This window comes from Varanus komodoensis, unplaced genomic scaffold (assembly GCF_004798865.1).
Source record: "Varanus komodoensis strain SLA01 unplaced genomic scaffold, ASM479886v1 scaffold35, whole genome shotgun sequence".
In the NCBI taxonomy this organism is placed as follows: domain Eukaryota; kingdom Metazoa; phylum Chordata; class Lepidosauria; order Squamata; family Varanidae; genus Varanus; species Varanus komodoensis.
In genome coordinates this window covers 9522605-9544865 of record NW_025335856.1, presented here as the reverse complement: position 1 = coordinate 9544865, position 22261 = coordinate 9522605, and the positions used below count along the sequence as shown (strand labels likewise).

Genomic DNA, 22261 nt, shown 5'->3' with positions numbered 1-22261 from the left:
AAAAATATGGCTTTAAAAACAATCCATGCCCATCCAGACCACACTTACCCTTGCTACAATGACTGCTTCTTTCCATAGCTGGAATCCCTAGTCAAGGCCTAAGAGTTCCAAAACTGTCTTTAGTTTTCCAGCACTGATTGAAAAAACCTTCCAGGCATCAGCTCTGAGACACGGGAACTGCAGCCTAGCAAAATCAAATTAAAATCTCCACATTCCGCTTGATCGCCCTTCTTCCAATTCTACCGTTTCTTTGGTGGAATGTGACTATGAATAGGCATTGAGCTCTCCCCTGGTAGCCCTGTTAGCCTTTTCCACACTGCCCATTTCATGCTCAATTTGTGCTGCAGAGGAATCAGTGCTGTTCCTTTCGGTTGTTCACTCGCACGCTCACTGGAAAGGTCCCACAAGACGAGCCATGGAGCTTGAGGAGTGCCAAGAGAAACAAGGGAGGGAAGGAATGCATGCAGGGGTAGTGTTCATGCTAGGCACTAGTTGGCTGCTGCGATTCAGAAGACCAAAAAAAAAAAAAAAAGGCATACTTCCATCTGATGTCTGGAATAACAGCACCATCTCACTCAATTCGCTATCCAATTCCTGCTTCTTTTCTACTAATATCCTCCTGTCTGATCTTACAAGCCAATGAAATCCCCTTGAAGTCATGCTGCTGAAGAGAGTGCAACTGAGGCCAGAATTCAGAGCCTTAACAGCTAACCCAAAACTGAGCACTACTGCTGCATGCTTCACAGATTACTGGAAGAGAAACTAACAAAATGTGAAGGTCATTTTTTTTCTTCTCCCAAAATCCAAATAGCTGCCAGAAAAGGGCCATTGCGGAGCATTATCGAAATGTGCTAAGACTGCAGTGTCAGTTCATGCAAAAGAGTTGTGTTAAAACCACTTAATTAAAAGAAAAAGAAATATAGAAAGATGAAAATCCACAGCAGTTCTATAATTCAGCACCTAAATTAGAGCATCTTTTTAGATTAATATTTATTTCAGTATGAAATTATTTCCTATCACAAATGCAATTAGATCTTTAACGTTATGGCATATATGCCATTCAAAGACTTTAAGACAACAAATAACTGTTGACTTTATTTTAAGTACTTATCCCACCCCCTCTTCAAATTAAAAGAATTATTAGAATGCTTTACTGTGGAATCTAGAATCAAAAAACAAGAAAAAGAAAAATAATACCACAGCAAACCGCATAAACAGCCCAGAACAGCATTAAACCCAAGAGATCTAAGAAGTCTGGGAAATTTAGAGTTTCACCTGCCATCAAAAAGATACAAGACTTGGCACCAGGCAAATCTCCTTGAGGACAGAATTTCATAACTGCAGGTGCTACCACTGAAAAGACTCTGTCTGTCATCGTAGTCTGCCTCACCTAAGGCAGTGATAGAATTGTAGAAGAGCCATTTCTCCAAGGAACTCAAGGTGTCCTAGCGATTACATCCCAAGCGTGTTTCATTCTCATAACAACAGAGGATGAATAAAATCAATTTACTTGATAAAAAATAACAAACTTTAAAAGAGCAAAAACAATAATTTGGCAAGCTCCCTCTCTTTTACACCAATAATGTGGCAAGATACCTCTTTTTTACACCTTTAACCATGCTCTGAAAATATCATTCAAGAAGACTATGCTGTCTCTTAAAAATAGCTGCACTATTACTCAGTTTATTATGGTTTCACTGTTACTTTAAAATTGTTTTGTAAGGTGTTATGGGATACCCTTCTAGAAAACTATCACAGCAATGGTTTCCTGAAATGCTAGGGAAAATTAATTAGGTCTTCGCTGGATGCTAAACAGACTTCAAAGTAGATGGACTGAGAAGGCAGTGTGTGACATCTGAGAAGCTCTTTCCATTCTCCACGTAACTAACCTCTACGGATAGTGCCACCCAGAGTAGAGCCTCCACCAATTAGCTTAGTAAGTCTACAACAATCTTAGGGTATTTGTGGGTTGAATCTGCCTCAAACAAGCCATGTCACCTGACTTTGGACAGCACAAGCCACACCTGAGTAGGGAATTTAGAGAAAGGTTCCCAGCATGTGCCAGTGGTTAAAACACACCACTGTAGCTTGTTTTGATCATGCAAACCAAGCCACTGCGACTGTTTCAAGGTCACCCAACAAGCTTCAATGCAAAATAATTTCAGTCTGTTCTCCCCATTCCAAGTCTAATCCTCCCAAGTACTGCACGACTGTCAAATGCCAACGGCTATTGCAGGATCTCTTAAAAAGTAAACTTTCTTCTTAATACTTCCTTTCACAAAGTAGCCACATGGGAGTGTTTACTGTAGGTGTAATTGTATATATTTCAGGGAAAAAATGTAAATTGGTTAGTGAAAATATGTAGCTACTTTTTTTTTGGCAGGGGGATAATCCCACGGGGAAAATAAATGGCAAAAATAAGATATTACGAACACCCCTCTGCACCCCAGCACAAACACGCATTCTCATCACTGGAGTTAAGCTTCATTCATTCAAAATGTCACTGCTTTGGGTATAAAAAGGATCCACCTTTAATGCCCAGGAAAGAGTTAAATCAGCTCTGAAGTGGTTGCTAGGTTACAATGTCATCTTTGTAAGAATTCAGTCTAGTGAAATCACGCTCCTGTCTAATGCATCATCTGAGAATCTTACTCCATATCATTATAGATGTTGTCAAAAGGTGCTCAAAAACAAAACAAGCAATGAATTCTCAATGTCTAACTTGCATTTTTTAAAAATATTCTTAGGTGGTTAGCAATGGTATATTCAGCAACCTTTAGCACAAAATGAATACACAGACGGGGGCTGTTGGGAAAGGACAGCTCAATATTAAATAATTAGATTTTTCAGGAGATTCTCCAAACATCCAAAAACATTAATTGTACATGTCCACGTACTTCAAAATCTTTTTTGCTGCTTCTTAAAGTGAACATTCCTTTATTCCTTCCTAAATTAGCATGACTCAGAGCTACCATTTCAGCCCAAAACCTAACTGCAGCCACATCAAATCCAGCCAGAGTATTTCAGAACATAAATTCAGAAGGGGAGGGGAGAGCCTCGTTCCTCTGCCATTCAGTGTTTAAACACTCTACCACAATTAAAGTGAACTATTATTTTTGCCCACATGGAACCACAACAAGTTGAAATCCTGTATACGTATACTCAGAAGTGTGTTTACTGAAAACCAATATTTGCTTCCAAATACTATTGTTTTTTCCTCCTCAAATTGGAGGTTATTCATTTTTCTTGCACAGCCAGACTGGTTTCTAAGTAAATGTGCACAGGATCAAACTATTTATTTATTAAACATTCTATTCACTTTTGTGACTATGACATTTATTACATGCATATGAATCTCTAAACATAAGCATGTTCCACACAACTGCACGATCTGGAAAATACCATTACAGCATACGCAGTAAGATGCTTTCAGCTTCTCTTTCTCTTCCTTCTTCTCAGATGCACCAATTCCACTTTTGAGGACTCAGGCTCCTGTGAGGCCATGCTCCAGGAGATGAGAGAAAACTATCCCCGATTCCTGCACAGCAAGTACATCCCTGGCAGAATCTGGCCAGAGTCTCTCCCTGATGGCCAAGACACAGCTGTAATGCTGAACGAAATATAAATTCATCATCCCTGGATCTCCCCCCACCAACAGACTTCGTGCTATAAATGGCTATTGGTTAGCAACCAGTTACATCTTTGGATTATACCATCCACCTCCTATTTCTCTTCATTATAAACATGACCCTGAACTCTCTCATTAAAATCAGCAGATTTTACAGTTGTTAACTGCTAAGGGAGAGCAGAAAGACACAACCCTTGCTTGTCTGACAAACTTAAGTGAGGACTCAGGCACATTCTGCAACTGAAGCATTGGCTAGGTAGTTTAAATGAAGCTGTGTGATTATGCTCCCCCTCCCGCCACACACACACACACACACACACACACAGAGAGAGAGAGAGAGAGAGAGAGAGAGAGAGAGAGAGAGAGAGAGAGAGAGCTCTCCCTGACCCTTTTGCATTGATAGCTCATAACACTAAACTGACAGCGGGGATTACTTGGCACAGAATTCCAATTTGGGAGCCTAGATACTGTATGGAAGCTTTCTGAATTTGAGCCCCTGTTGGACTCCATCAGACCCGACCAGTATATACAATCATCAGAAATGCTGGAGACCGTAATCTAAATTTATTTTATTTATCATATGGCACATTCACATCACACTTCAACAACAACAACAAAAAGCCACAGGCATAAAAACATGACATACAAAATAGAAAAACCAAAACATCATTAACATATATCTAAACTGCAGATATAATTTTTTTGCTTCGTTTGTCACAACCAGGAAATCAGCAAAAACTCCTTTCAAAGCTCTGCTTTGGCACTACGTGTTGGATAGTTTGCCTTTCAGTCCCACCATCACAATTTGGTGATGGCATTTTGCCCCTGTTATAAAGGGCACCGGCACATCTGCCATGGCCACCGTGAATTCGATTTAGCATTGTCCATAGCGCACAGGGCTGGCCAAATCCAGGTGGTTTTCCCAAGATGCAGGGCAGGCTACAACATTGTGGGAGACAATTTCCCATCCAGTGTTGCTTCCACATATTGTGAATATTAAAATCATCTTCCTCAAGGCAAACGTGTCCCCTGGGGGTGGCGGGTGCTAAAGAGCAGTCCCTTCAAGGCATAATACCTGAAGACTTGAAGGTACTGCAGCCAGTCAATCCTACTGATTTCCTAGTGATCTCCAGGTTGTGACACAAGGTTGGAACGCCTCCTCTAGAGTCCCCCCAATCCCACACAGCTGGAAGAGAAACAAATGTACTTCTAGCTGTTTCAAACGGGAAGCTTCCACATTTATGTATAAGTACCACTTGAGACAAATTGAAATCTATTTTTAGATTTCTACTCGGAGGAGGGCTTTCTCTGCGGTGGCGCCCAACCTATGGAATGTGCTTCCCAGAGAGGTCCACCTGGTGCCATCGTTATTTGTTTTTCAGTGCCAGGCCAAGACCTTTTTATTTAAATGCTATTTTAACTGTTAAGGTTGATTTGTTGATTTTAAACTGACCAGGCTGTTTTTATTTTATTTTATTTTATTTTATGTATATTTATTTATTCGATTAATTTTTTTGTATTTATATGTGGGATTTTATGATTGTAAGCTGTCCCAAGGCTTATGCGATGGGGGTGGCATATAAGCTGTCTAAATAAATAAATACATATTTTTGTGCCTAGCCTGGTTTTACATGCAATCCCATGTTGAAAGTGTTACAAACAGCCTTTTGTTTCACGATATGGTTGAATGTATTTCCTCATTCTTGCAAACTCAGTTCCTGCCTGCTGTTTTGGGATGTTTTAGTTAGTCTTGAGAAACAGGGTTTACACACATCCTCTGAACACCAGGTGGCAGTGTATGCAAAGAATAGTAAGAGTTGTTTAAATAAAACAAGCAAGACCCTAGATTCTAATTTCCTAACCAAAGATGGGCTGAGAAAAGTCGTACATCAATAATTCAAAAATTCAACAAAAAGTGTTAACACTGTACCATGAAGTCAAGGTTATATTCTTTATGTTGGGGAAAACACATTTGATTTTCTCAAAACCCAGTAAGCAGGAATGAACATGACGCCACTACACTTTCAGATGCGCTGCATATTTTAAAATGAAGATGGGGAGATGCAATTCATCATGGAAACTAGAAGACTGCAATTTGCCGGCTGTTATAGGATTAGGACATGCTTTGTTGGTAAAGGAAGTCTTTAGCCCTTGTGCCACTGAATTGTAGAAGGTTTTCAACACTTCTTTTTTAGGTTTCAGTAGGCCTTTTCAGCACTTTTGTCCTGTTTTTGAGTGACTTTAAAGGTGAACTTCATTTCTGGTTTTAAATTATGTTTCCTTTCCATGTGCTGTGGTACACTTTTTAGAAAAGTTTTAAACTGCAAATCCCCTGGGGGATCTATTTGGTCCAAAATGCAACTCAGAAAACCCGTTTATATAAAAAAAGGGATCAAATAATTTCTTCAGTTCCACCCATATGCATGTGGGGGGTGAGTTTGGAGGGATATTCCAAGAAGCTGGTGAAATTTAACTACATTTTTCTTCTTTCTCCAATGTATGAAATTGAATTCAAGAACAATATCTTCACAGTGGCTGTTTTTTGTTTTTTTTTTCTTTTTTGGGTGTGGGGGTTCATCAGCAAGAGAGATTGATAATCCCCTAAGAAGTAAAATGAGGTCATTTCTCAATGAGTTTCCCCTCCACTAATTAGGATTCACTTGAATATAGCTAAAAAAGATGAACAATTGTTAATAAACGTTTTTTGAAATTTAGAACCACTAAAGATGTAGCCTCCTACTTTTCTGCAGAGATTATCCTAGCCCATCAAGATTACATATGCAATGCTTTTTCACACAATCTAGTTAACATATACTTAACATTCAGCTAAAACTAAACTAAAACTGAAAAAGCACTAAAACACACACACACACACACACACACACACACACACAGAGGGAGGGAGGGAGGGAGAGAGAGAGAGAGAGAGAGAGAGAGAGAGAGAGAGAGAGAGAGAGAGTCCTAAAGAAAGAAGACACACGTGCACATTCCATTTATTGATGGAAAAACTAACCTTAAGACTGGTTTTACTTGTTTCACTTTTAAAAGTAAATCAAGTGTTGTTTCACATTGAAAGGTAAATAAAGTATTTGCATGATTCGGGTAGGGAAAGGCATTCAATTCATGACCTATATTTCATATTTTATTTGAGTGACTAAATGCAAAGTACAACTAACCAGGCAACAAATCTAAAACTAGCAACATGGACGGGTGTACATAACTATTAACTAGTCATTGAGCTATTAAAATAACACCCATGTTCAACAAATACTTAATCATCAAAACCAATACCAGAATCACAGATTGTGTATAGTTTCTTAGTATTATCCTGCAATTCAGGAAGCAGTACTAAAAACTTGTGGCTGAATTTGCTTTTCCCCCTCCTTCCTCCCAATTCCTTTTGTCTTGCATCTTTCAAATTGCACTCCTAAGGGAAGAAGCTGTCTTATTACTGATCTTTGTAAGCCACTCTGAGACCCTTCTTTTGGCTGAAGAGCAGGATAAACATGCTTAACATACTTTTAAAATGATGCAATCGTAATAAATATGCTAGCTCCTTCCAAGCCTATGACAATAAAATGCATTGTTAGAAGAATGTCCCTGATTGAGTTCATTCTCCTGATGTATAAAGCCCTTCAGAAAGCACTTGATCATCTCAGTTGATAGAGCAGCTGCGTATCTGCATCCAGTTGGATTAGGAAACAGCCTTATCAATGGTGTCCTCACTGCTTGGAAGCCCCTGACCTCATGGGCTTCCAAGATTGCCATGTCCTGCTGTGCTGAAGGTGGCAAGGGGGGATGAGATGGCAGAGGGAATCAGATTTCTGGCACTTCAGGAAGAAGAAAAGAAGCTCAAGGGAAGCTCAGGCTCCTTGCCTCCCTCCCCACCTGAACACCCCCCTTTCCTCCTTCTCCAGTGTTAATTTCCAGCTGTGGAAGGCCGCAAACATATGCTTTCCACACAGGCTGCAAGAAGATGGCGGCAGGGGGTGGTGTCACATTTCTGACTCACTCTTGTGTGGTCAGATCAGTGTCCAACCTCAGGAGGATCCCTCTTGAGGTTGGACACTGTGGTCCTGGGACACTCTCCTGGAAACAACAGGATGGTTCTCATAGCTGCTTCCATGTGAGTAACTTTAGGAATGAGCTAGTGGTAACAAGGAATATAACTGAATACAGCATTTAGCCACAGGCTTATTAAAGTCATGTGGGTAGTGTAATTAGGTTAAGCTAAGGAACTATTTCCAAGGGTTGTCAAACAAGGAACAAGCTCACAATTAAGGATTCGTTATCAGAAATGAGCAGAGATATTTGCAAGACTGTTTTCATAACCTCTTGGACTGTGATTCAACGCTCCTTTATACAAGCCATTTAATCAGTCTACTTTCAATAAGGATGTGCAATCTGAACACTTACAACAATAGATTCACTGTGGAAATCTGTTTCAAGGAGTGGGAAGATTTTCATGTCATATTTAATGACAGAAGGAAAGAATTAAATGAGATATGCAACCAAGAATCTAAATTTGAGCTGCACTTAGCATTAAACCTTGATTTTAAATAGGACCGATTTTGTTACAAATATCAGGGGGTTAAAAAGCAACACAGACCTCAGTAGGCAATGGAACATGGTTACACTCTCTCAAAAGTGCTCCAGACTGGACTGCCCATCCGTAAAGAAGAATGAGAGAAAGCAAAAGTTTCCTAGTCAAGCAGCATTTACACTTTGTGAATAGATATCTAAGAATAACAGGATATGTGAATTATTATAATGCTCTTGAAACTACTTTTAGTTAAATTGTCTAGGCAAAACAGAAAAAATCTAGGTAAACTCACCTGTATATTTCCAAAGTCCACATTTTCATAATGAAAGTGAGCACATTCGGCCATCTTTGGGAAGTGGCCCTTGGTAAAGGATAACCTAAAACACAAAGCAATAGATCGGATGCACATTAGTGCAGTGACCAGAGTGGAACACAGAGGATACTTGTGTGTCATCTGGATATCTAATCCAACAGAAGGTGGAGTGCTGCTAGGTGAGACAGTGAGGAAGAGAATTCTGCAAGGAAAGGAATCTGTTATGTTATTTATCATGGAATTTTCACAGGGGAAAGAGTGCCTTCAAGCCCACTGAAAGCCAGTGCCTTAAGGAAAAATGCAGGGACAAGGTGTTCACCTTCTAATATGTAGTTATTGAGGGCACCAAGCAACATCAATAACCGGGCTCAAATGAAACCAGAATTTGCCTGTGAAAGGATCACCACCCTTCACTCCTTGGTTGGTATATCTGGAGGTAGAACATTTTCTCTGAATCCTTTACTGAGTTTAAAGTTGGTGATGTACCGCAATTGTCTCTAGGCATTTCAACTACAGAAGTTACTGGCAAAAGTTCAGCAGTTGTTGAACTTCTTTCAGACTGCTTAAGTTGATATTTCTGGTTGTAAAACAAGGCGACTACTTCCATCGCTCACTTTTCTCATGTAAAAGGCCAATTAGATTTAGCAATCTGCCCCCTTCCCACTAAGAAAAAGGTCATCAGCTTTTCTAGCAGAATCAACAGGCAGTAGATGGTTATTAGGTATAAATGGGTATAAAAGGAGAGCCCCCTTAAACCTTAAATTACCATTATACCTAAACATGGGAGAAATGCAAATCCAGCTAGCAAATTATATAGGAGTGCATTTTGCTTAGGACAGGAAAAAGATGGAAAAAGAGAAAAGGGAACAAAATAGGACACAACGGCACAGTTAAATATAGCTAGGATGGCACTTGGAAGAAAATCCATTTTCCCCAATGTTCTGATTGCTGAAGCACACATATCAGCACATCTTTCTTTCTAAATTAAGTTAGAGACTGACTGCTTTTCATTTGCACCAATACTAGGTCAAAACTGTTGGGGATAAAAGGTACTTTGAAAGAATAGAGCAGGAGCTGGGGAGTTTAGAGAACGATCACCCATTGTACAGATTTCCAGGCGTAATAAGTTAAGGAACATTGAAAAAGTGGGTTAGCTCTCAGGTAGTTCGAATGTGCTTTCCTTTTGCCTTCTGCTAACACTAGTTTGTTTGCTGTTGTTTTAAGTGTTTATCAGTAACAAATCAACAAATGTCAGTTTAGGAGTAATAACTGGAACTAGAAAAGCAAGAATGATGAGACCTAACAACTTACTTTTTCACATTCTTCACTTTCATACTAGCTGTGCTGCTGCAGGTCCGCAAGGGTAGCTCTCCTGAAATTTCAGGAATGTCCGCTCCTCTTGCCTGAGGAAGAGAAAATAGAATTGCAAGGAAGCTTAGGTGATTTTAGCAGCATTAAGATTAATTAAGATTCCACCAGAGATCACAGATTAGGAATATACAGACAGGCTCATCAAAACGAATAATTGATGGTGGACTTCTAAAGCCACATTTAAACATCTAAAATATTTCCAAAGAAAATAGCACACATGCAACCCCAATAGGTACCGATGAGCTAAAGAAAGAACTTATAAAAGAACAAAACACTATTAAGGAGGGAAATCATGAATAAACTTCAGCAGTTGGAGAAAGACACTATCCATGTGGACAAAGAGCTTCCCATGACAGTAGTGGTAGAATAAGAACTGAGCAGAAACACAGGAACCTGCTAAGGGTATGCTTACTGAGAGGGATGGAATGGGGTGGGGAGAAAAGACTGCTGACAGAACTCTCCCCTGCTGTGGAAGTTTCTTAAAGAAATGCTCAGTGTAGGCACAGAGACCAGAGAGAAGTACTTTTCCTCCATTTCACCAAACTGAGGAATGTAGATATAGTGCTGGTTTGTCATGCTTCAGCTTACTCATGTGGAAAGCATTGCTTCTAATAGCCCTTTTTCTTGCATTGTGGCTCAGACATGAGATCCAAAATTTCATGAAAATCACATAAATCACTGAATCCCTTTACTTTAATATTTCTATTACTGGAAAGAGCAAACACAATAAAATTGTTGTGGCAAATATTTGAACAGTATGTAGAATATAGAATGTCTCAAGGCACCTATCGTGAAGAAACTTGCAAGTCATGTAAAATCCACAATAATGAACAGGGAACCCTTCTGAAATCAAAAAGCAGGCCTAATAAATAAAAGTCTGGTCAAGACAGAATAGCACAAGTTCACCAGCTGAAACATTCACCAGCCAATAATGAAGGATGTAACCTTAGCCTTCCTAGGGAAGGAGTTCCTTAACTGGGATGAGTTTATGCAAAAGGACTAACTTTGGTCATCATATTTACACAAATTTAGATCACCTAAAAATAAATCAGAAAACAATGAACAGTACGGGGACATAGGAAGCAAGGTGGCCCTTACTCTACTGTATCCCCACAGAACAGGACCAAATTCACAGCATATTATGTAGCACAAAACAGCCTGCTTTATTACAGAACATGCAAGAGATAGTCACTTATTAAAAATTGCACACTTCCACAAACAGATTTTGCTAACAATTGCATTTGTTATCCTTTTATTCTTCTTGTGAACAGTAAATTGATTTTTTACAAGTTCTCTGAAATGGCTGACTTATTTAGATCTGAATACTGGATGGAAAACATCTGGAGTAGTGGTTTTTTACCACCGATATTTCTGTATCGATGTCCTGTAAAACACAAGTAATTACATAACCAATCTGTTTATGCATATGCTATATTCCAACCTTCTTACCTTGATGTAACTGCAGTTTCAAGCGATCTTTCTGAACTCTGATATACTAATTTGAGCATGATCAAAGTGTGGATGCTAGCAAAGAACTGGATTCAGCTTTAATCACTGACAAATAATGTTTTGGGGAACTGGGCCGTATTTTAAATATTGCCCAACAACAGAATAGAGTTCTAACATTCTAAATACACTGTGAATAGTATTATAGATAAACTTTTATTTATCTAACATTTTAAGAAGTCTTATTCAGTGGCATGGAAACACTTTTAAGGGGTGCCTCAATGGTTGCAAGCAGACATTTTAAAATGTTCCAGCAATTTGTAGCAATTCCTCTAATATTCTGTAGATTCTCTAATATCCTGCATAGCTGCCATGCTTTTCTCATGGCTGCCACATGCCTTTATTCAAATAATCTTATGAAATTCTAACCATTCAAAATAGGACACTCACAATAACTCATGTCAATAGCACATTTATATGCATAATAAGGGCAAAAAACTATGAAGGTTTAAAAGAAAGAAGCCCTAAAACTCTCAGCCTCTCCCAGCAAGCCATGATAGACAGGGAATGCAGGCATTCCTATGACTTATTTCTGTCCAAACATACACAGGATTGCATATATTTTGCATATTTATTACATATTTGCATATACATTCAAAGTCAGAATATAGCTATTTTAGCTGCATCTTTTGATATGCTTCAGTAATGATTGTAAGAATAACCCTGAACAAAATTACTGACCCACAATATCCTATCTGGACATCATTTATTAAAAAATAGCATTGGTTACTCCACTAAATAAATGACCTAAATCTCTTGCCTAAGAGTAAATCTTGGGGGGGGGGGGGAGTACTTAAATGCATACAACATTATCTGCATTCCCAATCTGGTTCACAGTGTCTACAGTCACTTATACCCTAAACTTACTTTGCTGATAAACCAAACTGATAAACCAAAGTGCTGGACCTGTAAAGCCCATGCAGCATTGCATTATACTTTAGTCTATGCCTACAAACATATAAAGTATCAGTTTCAAAATAGAATAGTGGCTGCTGCGAGGATAAAAGGGAGCTACATAAGCCATCTTGGGTTCCTCACAAGAAAAACAGATGTGGCCTCTAGTTCCCCCTTGATCTGGTCCTGCAGATCCAATCAAGGCAGATTTTAAATCAGTAAAAGCCACATACAAAGACCATGGACAGTTGACTGCATATTTTTAATCAAATGCTTATGGTCATAATGTGACCTACTGTATTCTTTTCATCACTGAATCTAGCTTGCTCCTCTGCTGTTAGGTTTTCTCCTTCAAGCCAGCATTTGAGTTTATCTAGGAGATGACCAGCATATAATTTGCTGATAATACTCAGCAGACATCTTGGTCCATAACTAGCTGGGACATTTTTCCAGACTTTCTTTTAAAAAATGGGACTACAACAATAGCTTTTCTAGTACTTATAATTCACTTATATCAAAAACCAAGACAGCTTAGAGTCCCTCTCCAGTTCTTTCCTGATAAGGGGCACAGCATCTCTAAATCTTCTTTGGCAATAGCTGACAAGATGATCTTCTCAAAGGTTCCACTGAGATGTCAGGTGACATGTTGTTCTAGGAAACACCTGCATGTACTGAGGAAAACTTAAAGCACTAACTGAAAATGTTGTTTTCTGCGTAACAGTAAAGGGCCCAACATAGACAAAAGCAACAGAATTGTCACATCAGGGTATACTACCAGAAAATTGTGTTTTTGTCATTAGGACTATCAAGTACCGTATTTTTCGCTCTATAAGACGCGCCTGACCATAAGACGCACCTAGTTTTTAGAGGAGGAAAGCAAGAAAAAAAATATTCTGAATCAAATGGGCACATCATCACAGGCACATTCCCCATCACTTCCCCATGGGCTGCACATCTGACAGACTTACTGCACACACATATTCACTCTATAAGATGCACAGACATTTCCCCTTACTTTTGAGGTGGGGGGGAGTGCATCTTATAGAGCAAAAAATACGGTACTCTTTTCCATTATTGTTGGATTGCATACTTCCTGGGGTGTTTCTCCAGCCTATTCCAAACCATGGTACATAATCAACTCTGTGGTTTGAACAAAGGCTGCTGAAAGCACTAGATTTTAAATCCGTTCTGTCAATTTCTCTCCCATCTTTGACAGTTTCTTGAATATGATGTGGAACTACAGATTGACCTTGGCTACCAACCCGGTTTCTCCTAGACCTATTTTCCTGCTGTTTGGATGTCATGAATTTCCTAAGGCTGCAAGGAAGATAAAAGTGCATGAAGTGACAAATTAGGCCAGCAGAGCACAGCTGTTGCTTAAGTCATGCCAAAGCTAAGCAGTTGTGGCCAAGGATAAATAAATCCGTATTTGTTGCTATTACATTTGCGAAGTGCCAAACACAACGATTCTGGGCAGTCTCTGACCAGGATTCAGCTGTGTTCTCTATGACAAACTTTCCAATTCTTTGGCTGATACAATTGCTTTTATTTTGTGTACCTTGGAGACCACAATTATTGGGTACTGATTTAAATAGCAGGAGATTGATAATAAATGGCATTCAACCTTGTTCTATTTTAGCCAGCTCCAACCGGTAGCAATTACTTTTGCCGATTAAATAAATAAGATACAGTTAAAACATGATGGTTGGCTATACTTGCACAACATTAAAAACATGGTGGTTATTTAACCGGGGCTGGTCCACAGTGTAGAGCTAGCTTGTACAGGGGACATTTCGAATATGAAACCCAGTTCATGAGTTATCATTTCACCTAGGCCATCAAGTGTTATTTGAGACCCACTCCAGTTTCCTCAGGGTTAGGGTCAGGGTTTTTTAACTCTGAAATAACCCTAAGTGGCTGAGTCTACATGACACAAAAAGTCCCTAACAGAACATGCTGGGCAACATCATGCATTAAATAACCCACGACAAGTGGCGATTTTGTGAGAATCCTATCCTTTGTGTATTTCCTGATCATACTTTACCAATGTAATAAGAAACCACTTACACCTCTATCACAGCTGAGTATAGTTATTGCACACAATACAACCAATTTGTGAGAAAGAAATACACTCTTCATTTTAAGCTACAATGGGATTTGTTTTCTCTAGTTAATTGGCAGCAATCTACAAAGCAGAATGTATAACTTCAAAGCCAGTACCTCAGTACTCCTAGTATTACTAATATTGCAATTTAAGAAGCAGATTTAACCCTGCAGATTTAACCCGGCAGAATGCCAGATTTTCACTGGCATTCTGGGGCAGGCATGGCAGGTGACAGCAATGATATCTTGCATTTTCCTATATGTCAGACATGGTTAACACAGTCATACTGTACACATTTCTTTTAGAAATGTGGTATCAACTATACATTTAATGGGTATCATCTTAAAGTATTAGACATTCAAATATGGGCAACAAAACAAAACTAATTGCTCTTCATAAAATATGTACACATAAAAAGGACAATTAACTACTGCAGCGAACAGCCACCAGGATTCCCGGATGTGGCCACCTGGGCTCCAATCTCCACCCAGTATCTCCTGATCCTGAATCCTGGACCAGACACTGGATCCAGCATGCAACAACCCAAGAAAACGGATTTCTTAAAAGAATAAAAGCAGGCTTCACATCTTCCTGAACGTGGTACTGCACAGGCACAACACCCATAGGAGCGATGCACAGAGACCACGGCAAAGAACCGGAGGGCCGTGACCTGCCTCCTTACCACTGTGCTGAAGTGGACATGGAGTGAGCGACCCTGGGAGAAATCTATGCCTTCCTCAGACTATGAGAGCACAGTTTAATGCTACATCTTAAGTCGTTGTGACTTAAGGCTGATGATTTAAAGATGATACAAAAAGTTTGAGTATTTGCTTAAATCATTGTTTTGCTGAAGGTGTTTGTTATTTTATATACTGTGTAGCTGATTTTAAATGAGCTTCTGCTGCACTCTGCTGATCATATTACGAATCGTTTCTGAATCAACAAACTATGAGGTCCATACCAAATGATTAGATATCTAAGTTTCTCAGAGAAATACAGCTGCAGTCTTGTGTAAGACTGAAGCTCCAAATTATACACTAATATGAATGAAATATATATTTCAGACACTTCTTTTTAAAAATGATGTAATATTATAAGTAGAACAAACACTACACTATAATTTAATAATCAGTTTCTAAGTGCTTTACACAATAACACACGTAAGAAGCTGACACCTGAAGCACACCAGGCAGACACGAAAACAACAGAAGGAGAAAGGGAAGGGGAAGCAAAGCACGGTAGGAAGAAGTCCTGCTATAAGTACGAGGCTTGGATTCAATAGGAGATGAAAACTAAAAAAGTGAAGCCAGAGTTTTCCAAAAAGAAAAAAGAAAAAGAAAAGAAAAAGAAAAAAGATGTAGTAAGTTTTGAAGAAAGATCTAAATCTAATTTGCTCAGCCACGGAGCCCACTGGGTGACTTTGGGCCAGTCACAGACTCTCAGCCCAACCTACCTCACAGGGTTGTTGTTGTGGGGATAAGACGGAGGAGGAGAATGATGTAAGCTGCCTTGAGCCCTTCGTAGGAAAAAGGCAGGATATAAATAAATGAATAAATAAATAAAATAGCATCGTGCTGCCATTCTATATATTTACTAGGTCCTGCTTTTCTCTCTGAGCCATACTTGGAAAGTGGCTTATATCTAATTTAAAAACAAAAACGAATGAGGAAGCAGCACCTGCACAATGCTTGAATCAGCATGAAACACTCCATACAGTGAAATCAAAAAGGAGTAGTAGTAAAACTAGTACAACAATGAATATCCAGGAACCTTTGACCATCTGCATACAAGCATCAAGGGGCCCGTTCAGTGTCCGTAGAGAGCAAATGCCAAAGGATACAAGCTGACCCTCAACTAGTTTTCTGTGATCACGGAACTTAGATTCAGATCTGAAGCACTCCATGGAGAAATGCTCATTTAGGAGGCACTTGAACTAACAAAAATGATGGAAATTCCCAGCTGTGTTTGCAGTTATTGTGTGTGTGTGTGTGTGTGTGTGTGTGTGTGTGTGTGTGTGCGCGCGCACACACACACTCACAGGGCAAATTTCTGCCGAGGTCAGAGCCTTAGCATCAAATACTAGCTAAAGCTGTTTCTTTTTCAAGGCTTTGTCTTGCTGACATTAACTGAGAGATGTCACTCAAAATGGAAAATTAAACTGCAAGACAAATTGCAGACTATCAAATTTACACCCAGCAGCTTAATACAGTTTGCATATAAAAAAGCTAAAATGGTAATTTGTTAAATGTGTTTGGGACATAGAATTACAAAATCAGGTAGGCAGGGCCTTAAGGCCTTAAAGAGAGATAATGGAAGGTCAATTTTACCTGCAAATACTTGCCTGATTTGCGTATCACCAAATTTAGAAAAGCTTTTATTACACAAAATGTAATGCATTGCCCTCTGCTTTACTGGTCAGAAGATTCAAAGGGAAACCATAGCAGGACATGTATGCCCTTGAGAAAAGAGAAAAGTGGAAACACTTTTGCTCTGCGCTTTTTATCAGGCCTTGCAACACTTAGTTATATTCCTTATTGTACAACAGTTTCATGGCTTGCAGGGGGGCGGGGAGGTTACTACGCAAAGACTTGTGCTGCTCTAGCCAAACTGGCATCTCCTGTGGCTTCCAGCTGCTAGACAGGACTGTGGTGGTCCAAAGCACCTCCAAGCCTGATACCAGCCCTTCAAGTATGAATAAGGTGAAGCAGTCTGCCTGCCCTGACAAGTTACAATGGGGACCAGCAGTGCTCTGCAGACCCCAACACAGAGACTTCTTTTATTTCACTTTCAGGGTTTTAACTATTTTGATTTCCTCATTGGGCTGGTCCTTCTGTATGAGAAACAAAAATTGCTTGATCAACCCAATTGTAATGCTGGATCAAGGAACATATTCTTAACGGCAAACCTGCTCTTGAAATGGTGGGTGGAACCAGGCTCCACAGCCAGGACAAGCATCACTTCTAGGTTAACCATTCTGCTTGCTTTCAACAGTCTGTTCTTGATAAGCTTAAGTTTGTTCACCAAACATCATTCAGCTCTAAACCCTTAATTAATCAGGGAAAAATGCCAATCCTAGAGCAGTAAAAAGTGAGCAGGTGAGAACTCGGTCTCCTCAGCATGCTGATGAATCCTCACCAAGCCCTCACAATTTAATCTGTTTTCAATTCTCATGAAGGACCAGAGGGATCCCTATAGCAATTCCATAAGATTACTCTAGCAAGACCAAGGAAGGACTTCCTGGGATCACCATCTGGAGACTTTTGGTCAAATAAGAGTGATCCCTCCTGCTCTTGAACTAGCCAATCAGCCCAAAAGAATTCCATGGTTCACCAAACTGAAAACAGATGAGAAGTCTAGAAGAATTAATACAGTCATACTTCTTTTCTTTCTATCTCCCCAATCTTCTGGCACATGCAAAATACATATGGAGAACATTGCAGCTATCAAAAGCCAGAGCAAACTTTCTGCAGTCCACACTGAATACTCCACATAAAAACCCAAATTTAGGATTTGCACTCATGAGAATGTGCACATCTGGCGAATAATTGCTGGTAGCAGTACCTAACTGCTTAGTGAAAATAATAACACTTGATGACATAAATGAGAACTGCTAATGAGTTACAAGCATTCAAGAAAACATTTTGTACTCAGTGAGCTTTACCTGATTCCTATCAGGACACTTAAAAAAACACTTTGCAGCAGTTATTTCCTTTATAATTACTGTGGGGAAACTGTCTTGTCTCAACAGAGGAAATGCTGGTTTCAATAAAGAGGTTAGGACACTGGGTCAGGACAAAAGGAATCTTCTCTCAGCTTTCCTGAATCGGCAAGAACCAGAACCCCCCGCCCCCCGCCCCCGTCTCATCTTCTTCATTTAAAACATAACTGCAAGCATACAGTCATTAGCAAGAATGAAAACTAGTGTATTCAAGAGCTTGAATCAATCAAGAGTTCGTGCAGGCCTTCTGAAAACTAGTGATAAAGGAGGTCTATCTCACACAAAGCTAGCATCATTTCTGACTCGCTTGGACCTGCTCTAGAATACAACAAAAATAAATTGCTGGATATTGAAAATAATATATGGGATGCGATGGTCACTGCATTTGTCTTTTCACAAGGGTCAAAGTAATACAGAATAAAATATTGGAGTATGTGTCTAATCTCTCTATAGCTTCAAGAAAACAATTTGGACTGTATAGAAAGGTATATATATTTTGCAATGTACAGAATCTTTATAGTCTACAGCTACTGTTGTGCTATTTTAATCCTCTTTTTAATTTTCTTTACATAGACAGTGGTTTGTTTATAATATATAATGTCCTTAAACCATTGAGGATCTCAGGACACTTGTGACTGCAACCCCAAAATAAAATTGCTTTTGTTGGATAGGGTAAACAAAATTTACTGGGCAGAAATAATAATGTAGAGACAACCTCATCTCACATCTCTTGGATGTATTAAGAATTTCTTGGATAAATGCGCACACACACAAGCCTTTTTAAACTGAGATTCCGGAGATTCTTTAAAAGTGTCTTAAAAAAGCAGTAAGTGCTCTGTCTTTTGTGAGGGAGAATAACACACTGTATTCTAAGCTTTCCTAATTAGCACTATCTTACATATTCACAGTGGGTTAATTTGCACAACTGAAACAAGCCAACATGCATGATAACTGCCCAGCTGCTGCTTACTGTGCTAGTCAAATATAGGACTCATGGCTTGGTGGAGGATCAAGCAAAGCCTAAATAACCTTGCACAGGCTATGTCGTTGTTTAACCCTCCACCAAGCCATGTAGGTTCAGATGGCTTACAACCATCCACTCTGGCTATAGTCATGCTGGAATGTCTTGATTGTGCAAAACAGGTCATTATATTCTGCAATGTGGGAGCTTCCCTGCCTTCTCTTAACCCCTACATAAAAGCAAGGTTCTATGACTTTTACTCTACTTTCAGTATTTTAATCAACTTCCGCAAAGCTGTCCTGTGTTGGCTTTGGGTATCTGTCCTTTTATTGCATTTTGAATTTCCTAAGCTTTAGCAATAATACATTTTTAAAATGCCAACAGGCTCTATCCTACAAGATTTACACCATCATGCAGAAAGATCATACAATAGCATTTTTTTTTTTTGTATCAAACTGGCCTCGATAAGAAATGAGAAATATTGGTGAAAGTTGGGTGTCTTGCCAACACTGGCAAAAGCATAAGGGAAACCATGACTTGCCATACCCATTTGCTGAATACATGATTTTTAGAGGGAAAGGGTTAAAAAAAACCTGCAGAAAAGCTTGATCCTTCACTAGTTCAGATGTATACAAGGCATTGCCTTGCACGGAGGAAAAAAAATAAAGTTTTTTTTTTTTTAAGTTAAACACTAGCTTTGCATGAGCTGTCACAAGATGTCAATTGCGAGTCTCATTTGGGAGGGAAATAAAAACCCTCTGCAAACATGATTTTATTTTTAGGTAGCCTAGTGATGGCAAAATTTGACAGCTGCTCAAGCAAGATCTTAATTACTGTGCACAAATCCATCTTTTAAAAGTGCTACCTCTCCTATTCTGCATCACCGCTGCGTGTTTTACAGGGCAGTGCCTCTCCATTTGACAAGAACGTTCCATTTCTAACCCTCATCTTAATGTTCACTGGCTAGGATAGTTTCAACAGGGATAACTACAGAAATCTTTATTTATGTATTTAATTATAAATTAGTGAATTTATAAATCACAGTAATCGTCCTATGTGGGACTCTCTGGGTGGTGTACCATCAAGACTTTGTTGCAAGTCTTTGCGACAAACAATACAAGACTTGTATCACTTTAAACAACGACACTTTTACTATGGCATAAGCTTTCACGGACTAGAGTTCATTTCATCAGTTGTATGAACTGTTATTCTCAGCTGGAAAGTTTATATACAGATGGTTGTAAAGGGAAAGTTAAATGACAAGTAAAATAGACATTAAATGTCAAACAAATGCAAAAGATATGTGATTTATGATATCATTAGGAATGGAAATTTCTTTGAACTTATAGTCAAAGACAAATCAGAACTCTTTATCAGTGAGTATGTTTAGAACAGAACTGTTTCGGAGATACTCCACTTCAGTACAGTCTGCAGTGATCAAAGTTATCTGGGTCTGTTGTGGTCTTTTTGAGGGGTGGGAGGTGGGGGTGAGGTTTTCTGTTTGTTTTGTTGTAGCTTATCAGCAGAATTGTAATTAGTTTGCATTGAATGAATCCTGCCACCCATCACTGAATAGGCTACTGTCAGTCACTGACAGGATTGGAATTCTAGTTATTTTTGGTACTTAGAAAGTGCTCTCTGTGTAACACTGGAAACTCTATGGGGAAGAACGTCAATATGGAAAAAGCAATGATTCCTTCCAACTTACGAGTGATAGCATATTAGATCATGTTGTATTTGATGAAACGCAAGAGCAGTGTGGGACAAGAACAGCAAACTAATTTATGCCCTGTAGAGTTAAAGGGCTTCCTTAGTCTGATGCCTTTGATAATGACTCATCTCAGATTTCTTTATCTCAAGCTTTTCATTTGTACTTGACAGGGATACCAGGAACACCTGTCTTAATTCACGACCTTGGAATATTTTACTCTGTGAATTTGTATATTCCAGAAAACTGCCATGGATATCCCTTTCTATTAAACCTCAAAGCAGTTCAAAACATAGAGAGCCAGTGTGGTGTCGTGGTTAAAAGCATGGGACTGGGATTCAGATGATCTGGGTTCTAGTCCCCGATTGGCCATGGAGCCAACTGGGTGACTTTGGGCCAGTCACAGACTCTCAGCCCAGCCTACCTCACAGGGTTGTTGTTGTGGGGATAAGATGGAGGAGGAGTATGATGTAAGCTGCCTTGAGCCCTTTGTAGGAAAAAGGCAGGATATAAATCGAAAAATAAATAAATAAATAAAAATAAAACATGCCAATGCAGCAGCATCTCAGGGAGGAGCTATTGCTCTCAGAGAAAAAAAGCAGTCCAGAACAAACCATCTCAGAAGTCCAGGAGGAGAACAGGCCCTTGGGGAAAACAGTTGCCAGTCCATCCTTCCAAGCGGAAGGAGACTCTGCCTCTGAGTCCAATATTGGGGACTGAAAACAAGTCAGGAAAAACTAAAAAAAGCTAAGGCATCACACCTAAAGTGGGAGCTGTACTCATCTCCCCTTTCAGGAATAGAACACCTTTACTGTTTTGCTTTTCAACCACAGATCACCCATTGGTACCTGCCAGGTACCTGCCAGGTGTGCACCAAACAGCCTACACGCAGCCTCACTTGCTCAGTATCCATGGCAGCTGCGTACTGCCCTTTTTCAGCAGGCACACAAATGGACACTGACCAGGCAGGCCTCAGCATTTCAGTCCCTCCTCGACTCATACCTGCACACCTGTGGAAGACCAGGGAAAAAATGCAATTGCGAAATTACCCCAAGGGGTAACAAGCCAGCAAAAGCCACTCCAAATACCCATTCCAGCATCAGCAGAGCCTCTGTCACTGGTGCTGGCATGGGTGAGCTCCCCAAGAGCAGCCAATGTTCTTCAAAATGGTACTTTCTGCCTGATTTGGATAACAAGACAACCTTTCACGGTTTCAACAATATCTAAAACAAGCCACGGGTTGCCAAAGTGGCTTGTTGTCTCCCATGATGCTGTCCTGTGATAAATGCTCTGAGTTCAGATAACTCAGCAACCAACCATGACCAGTTACCCAGGATATTACATGCGTTAATTACCCATTTCCTGATTAGATTGCTCATGAAGTGCAAATCTGTGTATGCATGTAATATCCTTGTACAAGATAATTCAAATCTCTGTTTATTTAGCGCATCTTAACAAGCTCACTGTGGTCTGATTCAGCAAGGCAATTCCCATGTTCGACAATTAAACTGAAAT

At 39.5% G+C, this 22261-nt stretch overlaps 1 protein-coding gene across 1 annotated transcript in view; it reads right to left on the bottom strand.

Moving 5' to 3' along the window:
• ARHGAP32 (Rho GTPase activating protein 32) overlaps window positions 1-22261 on the bottom strand; it is a 198014-nt gene that overhangs the window by 102295 nt on the left and 73458 nt on the right. The window contains exons 3-4 of the mRNA XM_044439533.1: window positions 9796-9887; window positions 8464-8548 (exon numbers count right to left, since the gene is read on the bottom strand). Coding sequence (XP_044295468.1) covers window positions 8464-8548; window positions 9796-9887 — 177 coding nt within the window. The remainder of the gene's footprint in view (window positions 1-8463; window positions 8549-9795; window positions 9888-22261) is intronic.